This window comes from Chinchilla lanigera, unplaced genomic scaffold (assembly GCF_000276665.1).
Source record: "Chinchilla lanigera isolate Chin_1 unplaced genomic scaffold, ChiLan1.0 scaffold00108, whole genome shotgun sequence".
Lineage (NCBI taxonomy): Eukaryota > Metazoa > Chordata > Mammalia > Rodentia > Chinchillidae > Chinchilla > Chinchilla lanigera.
In genome coordinates this window covers 2,420,495-2,435,726 of record NW_004955509.1, presented here as the reverse complement: position 1 = coordinate 2,435,726, position 15,232 = coordinate 2,420,495, and the positions used below count along the sequence as shown (strand labels likewise).

The 15,232-nt window shown below is 38.9% G+C and overlaps 1 protein-coding gene across 1 annotated transcript in view; it reads right to left on the bottom strand.

The window, feature by feature from the left end:
• Phex (phosphate regulating endopeptidase homolog, X-linked) overlaps positions 1-15,232 on the bottom strand; it is a 189,540-nt gene that overhangs the window by 111,076 nt on the left and 63,232 nt on the right. Inside the window, exons 10-11 of the mRNA XM_005407827.2 lie at positions 14,152-14,245; positions 10,868-10,996 (exon numbers count right to left, since the gene is read on the bottom strand). Coding sequence (XP_005407884.1) covers positions 10,868-10,996; positions 14,152-14,245 — 223 coding nt within the window. The remainder of the gene's footprint in view (positions 1-10,867; positions 10,997-14,151; positions 14,246-15,232) is intronic.

Genomic DNA, 15,232 nt, shown 5'->3' with positions numbered 1-15,232 from the left:
CTGACCCCCATTAAAAAGTACAACTAAGACATGCTAATTAAAAAATAAAAATTTTTTAAATCGGGGAGACCCCAGTAAATACTTGGCAAAGAACTGAAATTGTATCAAATGTCTTTCACGAGTTAAAGTCTAACAGTTACATCAACAGTACTGAGAATAAAGATTATCAACTGCCCGCCCAGATAGTGTGTGGTTGTTCAAATGTGACCAGGAGATTTAATAACATGGAAGTTGACAAGAGAAAACTATGCATGACACCCTTTTTATGTAAACATTCTTGAAGAGAGAACTATTCTGATTTAGTAATTCAAGGCCTGAATCCACGTATGGAACTAATGGGTGAGTAGCAAATCCATCTTTAGGGGCCAAGGTTCACACCAAATGTTCCTAAAATGGCTGCAACCTAAAACCAAATATAAACCTCAGTGGAAATGAAATGACTCAAACAGTTAGCCTTATCCATCCTGACACTGGTCATGTCAGCATGGTGCAGAATGAATAGCGAGGAATGATTTTATAATTATAGGTTGATAGAATTCTGAAAAAGAAAAAAGTCATCATGGTTGACTGTGTTCCTCAATCTTAATGTAATAGTAATAAAACTCTTAACTAAAGGTTTAATATTGAATAGGTTTTCTTCTTTCATATACTTCATATCATCTTTATTAAATAGATTAAAATATCTCCAGTCTTCTCATTGGTCGAGAGCCAGTCAAGGCTCCTTGACTTGTAATTGTGTAATTAGTGAAAGTAAGGATAGAAGTCATTCTTAATAATGTTTGTGGTAAACCCTGAAGAAATAGACTGCAAACTCACTGTGGGAGAATCCTAAAACTTCTCTCTGTGGCAATTGTCATTTTACTAGAAATATAGACATTAAGTCAATGCATTAAAACATTAAATATTTGTTCTTTCATTATCTATACTATAACTATTCGTAAAAATGAACTTGGACTGGCTCCTGCTAAAAAGATAATAATGGCATTAAAATAAGAAGAAAATAAGAGACTGCATGGAGGTGAGAGAAGCAGTGAAGACAAGTCACTATGCCTGCTCACTTCCGACGTTCAGCTCTGACTGAAGGCATAACAGCTTTCTGTTACTAAATAAATCTCCAGCATGTGCCCTTCGTAATCACAAGTTTGACCCAGTCTGCTTGACAAGACCCTGCCCAGTGACGACACATCGTGAAGGCAACAGTATCCAATTCTACCCAGAGATATGAATGACAAGAAAGGTAGGAAATATGTGTCATCATGACACCTTACTCAAGGATTAGGGCACGAGTAGTGTCCATGCTTATTTCAAAAGTATTCCCAATGAGCTAAAGTCACTTCGTCTGCTTGTTGTCATTTTACCAAAGATTGCAAATGCACTGTCAGGATTGGGGTTTGACGATATTTGTTGTAACAAGATTTAGCCTAGAGAGAGTTGTGAAACCTGGATCTCTTATAGAAATTATATTTGGCAACTTGAGCAGTTTCATGAGGCTCTCCTAGGCGCCAAACTTAGTGTTAAATAATAGGGCAGGTTCTGGACTATGGCCACGGCACTCACATTAAAAGGGTCTTTATCCCAACGGAAAGCTACTACACTAGGCATGCGTGGAAGACAAACAACAGCAAAGCCCCCGGACACCTTCCTCACACTCACTCATTCTAAGATAAATAAGAAGGAGGCCATCTCCATGCAGAAGTTGCCATAGCCCATGCCAAGACTTTGCTGTGATGCATTCTACTTTTATTATTAATATTAGGCATGACACACTGCAGTAACTATAGCTAACATTTACTGGGCACTTATGCATCAAGTATTGTGCTGAGCCTTCTATTAAAAGCATCTTACTCAGTCCTCACCACAAACTAAAAGGGTAGGTACTACTTTTATCCCTATTCACAATACTTATAATGATGGTTTTAGTTCTACACCCCTTCCTTGGCCCTCACCCTTTGCTGTATGACTACAGATCCTCTCACTACAAGTGCAAAGCCCATTTCTCAACTATGTAGTTCTGGACTGGCCTTGTGACTTACCTTGGCCAACAGAATGCAGATATGACAGTATGCCAGTTCTGAGCCTGAACCTCAGGAGGCCTCACATGTCTCTGCTTGCTCACTTGTACTGCCGCCAGCACCATGAGAACGTGCCCAGGCTAGCCAGCTGAAGGAAGTAAGACACATGGAGCAGAGCCTGGTTGTCCCAGTCACATCTGCCAATGCCATCCTAGATTGGCCAACCCCTAGACATTCAAGCAAGTCTAGCCAAAATCAGCAGAGCAGTGTAAGGGACCACCACTGACTCCAGATGCAGCAGCAGCAACTGCTTACTGTTGAATGCCAGGCAGGCTTCTTGACTGATTGTTAGACAGCATTCCTGTGGCAACAGAAACTCGAGTGCTATTTATAAACAGAAAAATGGGCTCAAAGACATTAACTCATGTGTCCAAATTGGAAGGGTAGGTCTGGGCCATGAGATGCCAATGCAACTTTGCAGAAAATCAGATGTGGTTTTGTTTTGGTTTGGTTTGGTTTTTGTTTTTTGTCATACCAAGGATTGAACTCAGGGCCTTTGCACTGAGCTACATCCCTGTCTCCTTTATTTTTTGTTTTGAGACAGATTCTTGCCAAGTGCTTAGGCTGAATTCAATCTTGTAATCCTCCTGCTTCAGTCCCGTAGAGTACTGGGATTACAGGCGTGCATCCATTACACCTGGCTTGATGTAATTTTTATATAAGGTCTGTACCTTATATTTTAAAAAGTCTTTTCAAGCCTACATCATTTTGGTTTGCCTTAATTCAAGACAGGTATCTGGCAAAGTTTCTCTGGAAAATAATCTTCATACTAATAACTGATACCATTTACTACACAAACAGAAACAAAGATACTTCATAGCCAGCTAGCCAAGGCGATCTTTATCTGTACAATTGTCTTACTGAAAGCAGCCCTCATGAGTAGCTACATCCTTAGTGAATGAAGAACCTCTCAGCATAAGAGCAATGTGACAATGCCTGAGCCTGACTTTCATGTGCCTTGTTATTAACATTATAGTTACACCTCATTTACTCAACCACCGAAAGAAATGGTGAACAAGGGAATAGGGAAACTTAAAGAACATTAATGGAAGCGTATCAATTCAATTATCTTAACCTATTAATGAGGTGAACTCCTAGTATATGGAGGTTGCAAGTTCACACTCTACCACTGCAATTGGTCCCGTGTGGGTATTTAAGTCTTTGACACCAGCTGTGGCAGTACGGGGCAAGAGGAGGACCCTGTTCTCAGGATAGGAATTACACTGGAACTGCTCATGCAGAGAGCAGTTCAGAAAAAAATGGAAGCTACTGTAGGTCATGTATGGCATTACTAGAGACATGTACAATGTCCTCCTAAAGCAGGAAAAACTAAGCTACTAGAGTATAACAAAAGAACCCGAGATTCCTTTATACAGTAAGGTTTTAATTGTTCAGTTAATAAAGTCTAAATCTGAAGGGCAATAAGAATTATTCTACTTTAACTAGGTTGACCTTCAGCATGTACAATATGTGATAAGAGACCAATGACTTTAGCTTTGATCTGAGAACAGGTAAAGATTTTCTCCTTCACCAACTTTGAGCTACTCCTCTGAGTCTTTTCTCAGCTGGAGCTTGACCTTGTTCTTCTTCCTACTCTCCAGCTCCATCGATGCCTGCCTAGCTAAGCTCTAGCAAGAATACTGTCAAGTTTGTCTGGAAGGAATTCCAAGACCTTAGAATCTGATCACTCTCAATATCAGGCCAAACTCCTCATTTTCTACCCTTAATATCTGATTGCCCTGGCCTGCATATAGCAAGGATCTTGTTACATTGGTTTAGCAACAGTCTCCCTTCTCTTGACATCTCTTCAGTAATTTTCCATTCAATGACCCCCTCATTCTGCAAGCTGGCTAAAAGTCCCTAGCTGTGTTTGCTATATTTGGAGTTGAGTTCAATCTCACTCTCTTATTGCAGGAGATTTGACACCTACTGCAATACTCCTGAATAAAATCTTCCTTAAAACTATGTTAACAAGCATCAATTTTTTTTTCTTTACCAAGATTCACCCATAACAAAAAACATGGAAAATTTGAAGGAACAGTAAAAAAAAAAAAATGCCTACTAGCACAGTTTAGATATATGAATAATGTTCAGGTACATAGTGCCTACAATGAAATAAAACATGGTATGGTTTAATACAGAACATAGCTCAGCCAAAATGTTCACACGGGAATTCCAAGACTACCGAAATTTTTTGATTCTATAGTTAAAGCAAAGAGACCATTTGTGCATCAACACAGTAGAAAAATTGTTATTTGCTGCATGTGTTCACATTTCTGCCTCAATAATTCGCAAGTGGTAAATGGTTTCCTTGGGTTTGCATTCCAAAATTCAGAGACCACTCTTTATGCAGGAGAGACAGCCATGGAGGCTGAACTCATCTTTTTTTTTTTTTTTTTTTTTTTTTTGGTTTTTCTCTGGTACCGGGAATCGAACTCACGACCTTGCGCTTGCCAGGCAGGCGCTTTTGCCGCTGAGCTAAATCCCCAGCCCCAGAGACCACTCTTTAAAATGGCATATGTAAAATGGGCTGAAAATTGAGCTCAGGGTATAAAGTGGACCAAAGATATACCTAGAAAGTTGTTCTTACATCAAATCTCTGATACTCACCAAGTTTCTTATTGATTCCATCTTTTTTACATGAATTATATTAACACAAAAATGCAATGTCAACTGGCTGGATTTAAATTAAGGTATATATTCATCTTTAAAATACTGAAATGCTAGAAACAAAACCTAAAAAAGCTGCTCCCTATCTCTAAAATTCTAAGAAATATGAAATGTGGGCCTTTTACTTTTATAAGATCTTAATGTTAGAATAATATCCTAACAGGCATGAATCAGTTACAGGAAGAGGCACTGAGAAGTCTCTGATCTCTTCACTCCAGTCATGCGATGGATGCTTCAGTTTCTCAGAAAAAAGGGAATGTGCTGTATTTTGATTCTTATGTGCCCCCCCCAAAGGTCCATTTGTTAAAGATTTGCTCTTCAGTGTGGCATTATTGGGAGGTAGTAGAGTCTTTAGGATGTGGGAATCCCACGGGAAGGGTTTTTAGGACATTGAAAGCATGCCCTTCAAGGCCCTTGAGGGACCTCGGCCCCTTCTTCTTCCTCTTCTTTTGTTCCTTGCTCACTAGATTTCAGTTTCACTCTATCACATGCTCCAGCTTGGCATGATATGATGTCCTGCTATAGTCCTAAAAGCAACAGGGCCAACTCACCATGGACTAAAACCTCCAAAACTGTGACCCATAGTAAACCTTTTCTCTTTACAGATTCAGTCATTTGTTATAGTAACGGAAAGCTTCCTAACACAAAATAGAAAATGGGTTTGAAACTAGACTGTGTAGACTTGAACTCCACCTAAGCCATTTTCATACTCTATGATCTCAGGGAATTTACATAAACTCTCTGAGCCTCAGTTGTGTCATCAGGGAAATGGAAAGCACTATAGTAATTGCAAGGTCATTGTGGGAATTTAATGGGCTCACACACTGAAAGCACTTAGAAGAGTGTTAAACACTTAGTTAAGCCTCAGTAACAGCTAGCTGTCACTATTATTATCTCAAAATTTTAAAAACCACTATATACTGACCATCACAATAACACCAGGTCCATAGTGACAATCTCTTTTCCTACTTGTTTTTATTAGGATCATTACCTGCACCCGCCCCCCCATGGACCTGGATATCTATCTGGGACATTTACTTGTACATTACAAACATAAATTACAAAAATAAAAATTAAATGGAAGAGAAAATAGCAAGTGATAGCTTTGACGCCCTCCCCACGATAATCCTCGCTCCCATCATTTATGTTATGAGCACTCAGATTAGGGCTTGTCACCTCAGGATGACAACATCATCTGCATTTATGGTAATAACACATCATCAATTCTCTGGGGGAATCCCACTTTCTAGCCTATGTTTAATTTTCCATAAGAGCAACTTGTTAAATGCATAGCTAATATAATGTATTTTTAAATTATATATGATCTTTTCTACATAAGATAAAAAATTAAAGAAGTCCTCAGATAGGTGTGTTATGATGTTTGTTTCTGAACATCAGAGAAAGGGAGAGAAGGACAGGAGGAGAATGTCAATATAAAAGTCATAAAATGATATCCTCAATAGAGATTTACTTTGATCTCCACAGTACTAAGATTTAAAATGTGGGAGACTTCACATAAAAATCCAGATTTCTGACCTCTTTGAAACAATGAAAAATACATAATGAAACCCAAAAATCTAGTACCCATAGACCTTCATTCCTGCATGAAAACAGTTGTCTAGACTACACTTGACTGAATCCTGCATAGTATACACATCCCTGTTCACCACTGTTGTGTTCCAGACACCAAGGTCAATAGCAATTCTATCTATCATTGCACCTACCCTGGCTTTTGCCTACATGTAGTCAGCGTCACGCCTGTATGGTATTTAATTTTACTCACTGGATGTTAGGGTAGTTGAGCTTGGAACCCTTGGCTTTGAATTGACTGAGTCTTTGTACCCCTAAGGCGCTGAGTATCTTTCACCTCCAGACTCTACCCTACACAGTCCCTGAGCCAATGATAGCTAAGACTGAGAACAGGATCAGAAATTTGTTTCCTCCTCTAAACTGGTATCACAGAAAACCTAAAAAAGCCTCATCAAGTAGCACTTTGCTTCCAATGCCCACTCCTGTTCCAGGCCATGAATTCTGGTGTTGCTTGAGCCCTTCTCTTCTAATGGTAGAGTTCTCCTGGAAATGCCACTAGCCAGGGAGCAGCAGTGCCACCCTCTCAGTCCTGGCCACTAGCAGTCTTTCACCTAGGGACCAAAACCCTGCCATGCTGAGCTCCAGAGATCTTTTTCCCGATCTGTACACTAGCAATATGATCGCCACTTAGCAACATGTGGTGAATGAACACTTGAAATGAAGCTAGTTGAAACTGAGATATGCTGTAAGTATAAAATACACAGGGGATTTCCAAGACTCAGTATGCATCAAGTATACCAACTATTGTATTAGTAATTTTATATTACTCTTATTTTGAAATGATAGTATCACTTGATACATTGGGTTGAACAAAATATATTATTAAATTTAATGTCACCTATTTCCTTGTATTTTTTTAATATGGCTACAAGAAAATGTAAAGTTACAAAGGTGCTCATATTCTAGTTCTATCGGATAGTACTACTTTAGACCACAAAGACAGGAACTGTCCAAAGAGTTATGCATCTCCCTATTGTCACTCTACTGGCCTGCCCTTAGATGCAAGCAAAGCCTGCACCCAGCAGCTCTGTCTCACTATCTAAAAGGCAGGAGATTGTTCTATCTGACTTCTTTAGGTGGCTTTCTGTTAAAAGACTCTCCTTTTCTGCATGTCAGTCCTCCAGTTTATAATTAAATTTGCTAAGTTCCTATACTTTTGTGAGTGAGTGAGTTCAGGGTGTGCTGGCATATGAGTATGTGCACATGCATGCTTGTGCATGGACAGTTTTAAGGAAAGAGTAGGAGGGAACCTTGGTAGGTAGATAGGTTAGTAAGAGCCAGATGTGTGTGGTAGTGGAAGGGTGTGGGAAAGAAGGTACTTGCCCTCTGCCATGAAAACCCTGAAGTAAATTGTTCTCTTCCACTTACCATGGATAACATGGGGTGCCAACCAGAGGCAGTGGAGCCGAGCCTGTCATCAAGAGGCTCTGGAAACAGGGATACTAAGGAGGAGTGAGGTCCCCCAAAAAAGCCTAAGTACTAGATTTCAAAGGAAAACTAAAGAGTTGGAGGGATGGTGGGGGTAGGACGTAAGTCTAGAGGTCCTTCCACACTTTTGGTACAGTCCACTGAAACCAATCTGAATCTCAGAAACTTTGAATGATCTAAAAATTGAAGCAGTTACTTGCACTGATGCAGCAGGTTTTGGTAAATGAAGTGCTGCTGTCCAAGTCACCTGGCCTGCTCCCTCCGTCACCAGGGTTTCTGTTTTTAGTGGCGACTCTTTGCAAACAAATGGGTGAGGTGAAAGGCTTGACTCACAATGTGGTCCCTAGAACAGAAGCAGCGGCAGCACCCCTAGGAGCTTGTTAGGGAAAGTCTTGGGCCCTGCCCTGAACCCAAGTCAAAAAGACCAATGAAATTCTGATTTTTAACAAGAAGATCCTCATGTAATTTGTGTAATCATTAAAGCCTGAGAAGTACGTGAAGTTTAACCTGACTATATTATTTGCCTAATAAACTCTTTTGGTAAATAAACAACGGCAGCCTTTCATCTGAGTTAGACTCTCTGAAATTTGTCCCATTGGGGATGTTTTTCTCTTTCTTTGGACTGTAGCTAATAATACAGAATGTTTTGCAAGTAAATCAGTGGTTTCAGGTGGTTCTTGGATGAGTGCCTTGTAACAAGGCCATAAAAAGCCAGATTTTTCTCTTATAAGTTTCCAACTTAAGTATTCCCTGAAGCAAATAGCTTTGGCATAAAGGAGGCAAATAATTTTATGTAAGAGATGAGTACCTACATAAATAATGTGTGACCCCTGTGTAAGTCAAAATAATGTGGGAAATTGCAAAAGTAAGCTTTATTTCAGAATGTCACAAGCTGACATAAATACAGGACTTTTGCACCAAAACTGAGAAAGGCAAATTTAATTCACATACTTCTGATATTAGTTAAAACTTTTCTACTCCCAACAAAAACCTTTCTCTCTCTCTCTCTCTCTCTCTCTCTCTCCATTGTCCCTTGCTTGTTTTTATATCTTTCCCTTATAATCTTTTATATCTTTCCCTTTTTATATCTTTTGCTTATAATGTTGCCACTTGATTACTTGATACTTTTTCCATCCATTTACTCCAGCCAAGGAGCAAAATAAAATGCACAAGGATAGTGTTTAGTATTCTGAAATGAAGTATTAATTCCTCTGTGAAACTATCTGCAAAAGGACTTTCGGTTTCAAATATAAAGTCTCAAGCCTAACACAAATTCTCCAAAGACAGTAAAAACAAATCAATCCAGAAAAATGTATTTATATTTATGGTATTACAAACCAACCAATTTGCTTTATGTGAATATCAATCATTTGAGTGATCACAGCTTAATAGACTTTATGTCTTTGCCTTTGAATTCAGTGTTTATTGACCACCTGCATTCAAGATGCTTATATATTTGTATATTTATGCTTATATATTTGTATCTGAGTGATTACATGGATTTTTATTAAATAATTATACCTGGATATTTGGTTTCATGACATTTGTAAAATACAATACATCAAAAGAAAATGCACATAAAAATATGGATAAATCTACATCTACAATTCAAAATACATACTCTTAGTAGCAAAAAGTAATAACTTAATTAAAAAGTGGGCAAAAGATCTGAATAGACATTTTTTTCGAAGACATACAAATCCACTGGGTGTAAAAACACCTTAACATCACTAATTCTCAGGGAAACACAAATCAAAACTACAGTGAGATATCACCTCACACCTGTTAGGATGGCTACTGTTAAAAAGTCAAGAAAGAGATCCTGCTGTAGTGGATCATGCCTATAATCCAAGCATACTGGGAGGCTGAGACAGGAGGATCACAAGTTTGTGCCCTGCCTGGGCAATTTAGCACTTAACAGGACCCTATCTCAAATGGCGGGGGAAGCAGTTCACTGGGAAGGCCCTGGGTTCAATCCCCAGCAGTACCAAGAAATTTTTAAAAGAACAGGAGATACAAGTGTTGGCCAGGGTGTGACAAAAATATTGTTAGTGGGAATATAAATTTGTATAGCTATGATGGAAAATAAAATATAGCCATCCCACTATTGGGCATAGATCCAAAGGAAATGAAATCTTGAAGAGTCATCTGGACACGGTATTGCAGCAGAATTGTTAATAGCCAGGAGGTGGAATGAACCTAAATTTACATCAGTACATGAAAATGTACACATATATACAATGGAATATTATTCAGCCAATGAAATAGAAGGAAATCTTGCATTTTGTAACAATGTAGATATAATCCAGACACACGAAAACAAACTCAGTATACTCTCACTTACATATTTAAAAATGTTGAACTCATAGAATCTAGGAGCTGAGAGTGGAGCAATGGGAGATGCTGGTTAAAGGATATAAACTTTCAGTTGTAAGGTGAATGCATTCTGGAGAGCTAATGTACAGTATGGTGACTAGTTACTACTAATATATTACACACCTGAAATTTTTTAAGAATAACAGGAGTTCTCACCACATACAAACACATAATGGTGTCATGGTGGATGTGTTGATTTGATTGTGATAATCGTTTCATGATGCATGTCAAATCACCACATTGTATGCCTTCAATATGTATAATTTTTGTTTGTCAAATGCACCTCAATGAAGCTGGAAGAAAAAATACACCCTCTCTTTCAATGCAACTGAAACAGATGGAAAAGAACATGTTGCCATGGTGATGAGTCTCCTTAAATTCCTGACCTTGAACTTCACCTAGACCTAGCCCTGGCCAGCCTCCAAGAAGCCGTACTGCATTTTCTCAGATGAATTACTCCTTCTCTCCTCTGGAAACTGTCTCACACTCTTCCTTCTCTTCTCTGGTCTTCATTATCTGCTCACCCATCTCACTCTCCATTGATGACTTTTTTCCGTTTCCCTGAGAAGTGGAAAGAACCAGAAGAGAAAACCTATACTCCTCTACCACCCAGACAGCTGACAGTGGCCTGCTTATCACCTCCTGTTCACATCTAGCTAGACTGCCACCATTTTGTTCTTGCTGTTGTTTTGTTTTGTTTTGTTTGTTTTACCAGCTGGGGCTCCACTTACCATCTCCTTCTTATCTTCCTGGAAGTGTACATCCACAAACATTTTTCCAACAACGTAAGGGAGTGCACTTTCAATGAAATTGACACATTTGTCCCACTGAGGCAGCAAAGTTGTGGTGCCCTGAATTACCTGTGGGAGATAATCAATCTGGTTGAGCTTCATTCTGATAAAATGTATGATCAAAACAACTTTCAATCCACCTAAAGTAAAGAGTCTACAAAACCTTACACAACCTAACTCATGTACATGTATCAGGCAGCAGGGCAAAAGTAAAGTCAGATGAAGAAAAAATTGTGCTTCTCCCTACTTATATCTACAACTAAATGAAGATATTTTGACAGAGGGAAAATAATGGATTTCACCTTTCTTTCTGAGTTTTTCCTTTAGCCTAAGGATCTGGACCGTGGCATAGCATTTCTGTGGTCAGCAGGGATAGGAGAGAATCATGTTCAAATGTCCAGATAGTACTTAATGTCCATTAAGAACTGAAGTTCCACCAAGAAAGTTCGAGGATCGATGGTGATCAAAGTTCCTGCCAGCCAGCATGTCCTTGCTCTCTGTAGTATGCTGGACAAGGCAGATCAGGAGAACATGACCCACAACGACCAATCTAGGGATCATATTTACAGTGTGTCACAGCAGAGGACACACTGATAAACAAAATACAGATGGAAATGCTTTTCCCATCTGTCCCGATTATACCACTATAAAAAAAAAAAAATTCATGGGGGCTGGGGATTTAGCTCAGCGGCAAAGCGCCTGCCTGGCAAGCGCAAGGTCGTGAGTTCAGTTCCCGGTACCAGAGAAAAACCAAAAAAAAAAAAAAAAATTCACAAACAAGTAAGGAACTTCCAGAGCAAGATTTAGGAGGTTCAAAAGTTTACTTGTGGGGATGAAAACAGGAAAAATGCCATTTCAATTGTCCCTGGAGGCTGGGGGTGCAGACAGGCAAGAAAGAGGGAGGCGCTGAGGATGCTGAGCGGAAGCACCCCTCGCACAATATAAGACCCAGGTTGTTGGAGGAGGGCGAAAGTGATTAATGCTCAAGTTCACCTATTTCTCCTCTGCCTTCTGATAGCATGACCCCTGTCAAAGGTGACGGATGAATCTATTTTTAAAACCTCTAGAGAAAGAGGTCCTACAACCTTCTTTGGCAATTTAAGATTATATTTAGCACTTCACACTCAAAAACCATTCCCTCACATCTAACCTCAAATTTTTACACACTACTTCTTACACCTCCCTCTCTCTCCCTCTCTCATTCTCTGAACAGTGGGGGTGGAAAGCAGCTGGGTACTTTCTTTTATGTGATACTTAAGAGACAAAAATACACTTACACCAAAAATGTCTACTTGTTTTGTATCTTAACAATTTGATATGACCTAAATATATGTAGTTATTTGATGCTATCCTCCATAAAGTGACTTTATTTCTTTTTCAATCTTTATGAGTACAAGTTCGCAGAACGTAATGATTATGCTCCTCAGGGGGAGTTGGTTAGGGCACCTGACACAGCTCAATTGCTTTTTCAGCCTCTTGCGCTTGCCCCTCCCCCACCTCCTACACTTGGTTCCTTTCCTGTGTGTAAAAGATCTAGCCTCCTATTTCCTGTCATCTATCTTTTATTTTACTCTTATATTTTTAATGTAAGTATCACATGGTTTCTCTTACATGAGAAACCCAAAAGATAAATAAAGTGACTTCATATTCTAGTGACATTAAAGGGTCAAGATGCACTTGAACAATCGTACTACTATTCAACTGCAATGGCCCACTAAGAATTACTGTACTTACCTAGTTTTTCTGATGACTAAAATGTCTATTAAAAGAAATCAAACCTTATGAGATTTGCTATTCGCAACTTTAACTTGATAGAAAAATGAAATACTTTTTCAAAGTCGCAAAATCTGTAAGTCAAATGGTAGCAGAATTGCTAAACTGCAAGCCTCAGAAATGTGGATACGAGCAACATCTGTGTCAGTTAGGAGGCAGCAAGAGGAGCCAAGTAGCAAAGACTCAAGAGCCAGGCAAGTACGGGGAAAGAAACCAGTTCTGGCTCTTAAGTGAGGTCTCCGAGGAGCTGGAACTGGGTTAGGTCCCATGGGCCTAGGAGAATTAGAATACACTCAAGATTAAAGATTTAAGTAGTAATAAAAACAAAATTATGCCAGGCATGGTGGTGCATGGCTGTAATCCCAGCACTCGGGAGGCTGAGGTAGGAAGCTCGCTGTGAGTTCAAGGCCAGCCTGGGCTATAAAGCAAGTTCAAGGTCAGCCTGCATTACAAAGCAAGACCCTGTCTCAAGAAAAAGACAAAAACAAAATTATAACCCCAAATTTAGACTGAAACTTACAATCTAATACATGTATCATGCACATTTTGAATATGCAGAACACTAAAAATATAAAATAGTTTGATGCAATAGATTAAGAAAACTGATTTCTCCAGGCTACCTGAAACCTTGCACTCTTTGCTGAATAGCTCCCCTTTCCGCAGCCCTCCCTTCCCCAGCCTTCGGTCATCACCATTCTGCTATGTTTCTAAGACATAAGTTTTTTAGATCTCATATATATGTGAGATCATATAGAATTTCTCTGTCTCTATTTGAAAGCTATTTTAGATCCCACGTATCAGTGAGAACCTACTGAATGTGCCTTTCTGCACATTGTGATAGTATACATAGTAATAATTGTATATTTCAATACAATTGCATTGGATACACAGTTTGTATATTTCAAATTTGCTAAAATAGGTTTTAATGTTCTCAACACAAAAAGTAAGATGATAGATGTATTAATTAACTTCTTTGAATCTTTCTATAACATATAGATAGCTCAAAACATCACAACATTCCCCAATAAATATACATGAGTGTCCCAATTACTATTTGTCAGCGAAAATTAAAAAATAAATACAAATAAAAATACTTTAAAAGATTATAAACATACCCCTAACAAATGTTAAAACTATAATTAAAATTGCCCAGTTTAAAACACTGCAAAAAATAGCAGTAAGTGGATAAGTGGAGGAGAGTTGGGAAGCAATGTGATGGCCCTATCACCATAAATATATCTTTATTCAGCACAGTCAAGGCAAAGTTTGAATGAGCTTTTAGGGTATGTAAGTTACATCTGAATGAACAGAATTTTTAAAAGTAGAGTTTGAGCTACAAATTCCCTCTGTTCCATCCCTAAAGATGATTTTTGTTGGATCAGTTCATGTACAGACTGTGCTGGCATGTAAAGTTATGTAGTGATGTAACAATGCAATTTTCTTAAACTCACCCGTGAGAATTCCAGCCACCTATATTGAAAGCGCCTGCTAAGGTTTGGAATTCTGGAATAAACCATTCTCCACACCAAATAGTTGGCAATGGTCCTGTTAACAGAGAAAAGTGCACATTTATTGTATTTTGGGTCAATATCTGATGCTCTGCAGAACACCATCAGAAAAACGATTGGCAAAGTTCCATGGAGACACCTCTGGTTCATATAAAAATGCAGCATTCGCACTTGAAAAATGACATGAGATGATACAATGTCAATGAGCACGACCAATATTGGCTTGACTCTCACCACCTACTACAGCTAGATGAAATAAAGATTCAAGCCCCAGGCCTAAGAGTGTACGTTTTACTTTCCCTCTAAGGGCAGAGAATCCACTATAACCCAGCTTTTCATGTCAGGAAATTGTGAATACCTTTCAATTACAGGTGACTTGATACCATTCACACCAATTCTTTGCCTTTGGAGACTAGCAGCAAAATATTGACTAATATCAATCATCTAAATTTGCGCCCTGGTTTTATACCCTGTGAGCTCAGGCAAGTCACTTAATCTCTCTGATTTATCTTTCCTTATAGTACAATGATGAGGATCCCTACCTCACCGGGTTATCGTGAGGTTAAAATAAATAACAAAATGCTTAGCAAGGAGCACTTTCCTAAGCTTTTTGTTGTGTTCACTTCCAAACATATGAATAATCCCATATGTTTCTTTAACGCACATAAAACACATTTTAAAAACTCTGTTACATTTTAGGTGTTGCCTTTTTCTAAAAGCAAAAGATGCCCTGACCTCAGAAGAATGTGTGTTCTGAGTTAATTTCTAATTTAATAGTGATGATGGATTTTTAATGACTCGTCCCCTCTCAGCTGTGCCATTACCATGGTGAATAATAACACGAAGTCCTAAAATGGCTCTCGGGTCCATCTGAAACTTGACAGCAATATGGCATAATGATGCTAACCAGCTCATCGAAAACCACCCACGCTCGGGGCTGGGGATTTAGCTCAGCGGCAAAAGCGCCTGCCTGGCAAGCGCAAGGTCGTGAGTTCGGTTCCCGGTACCGGAGAAAAACCAAAAA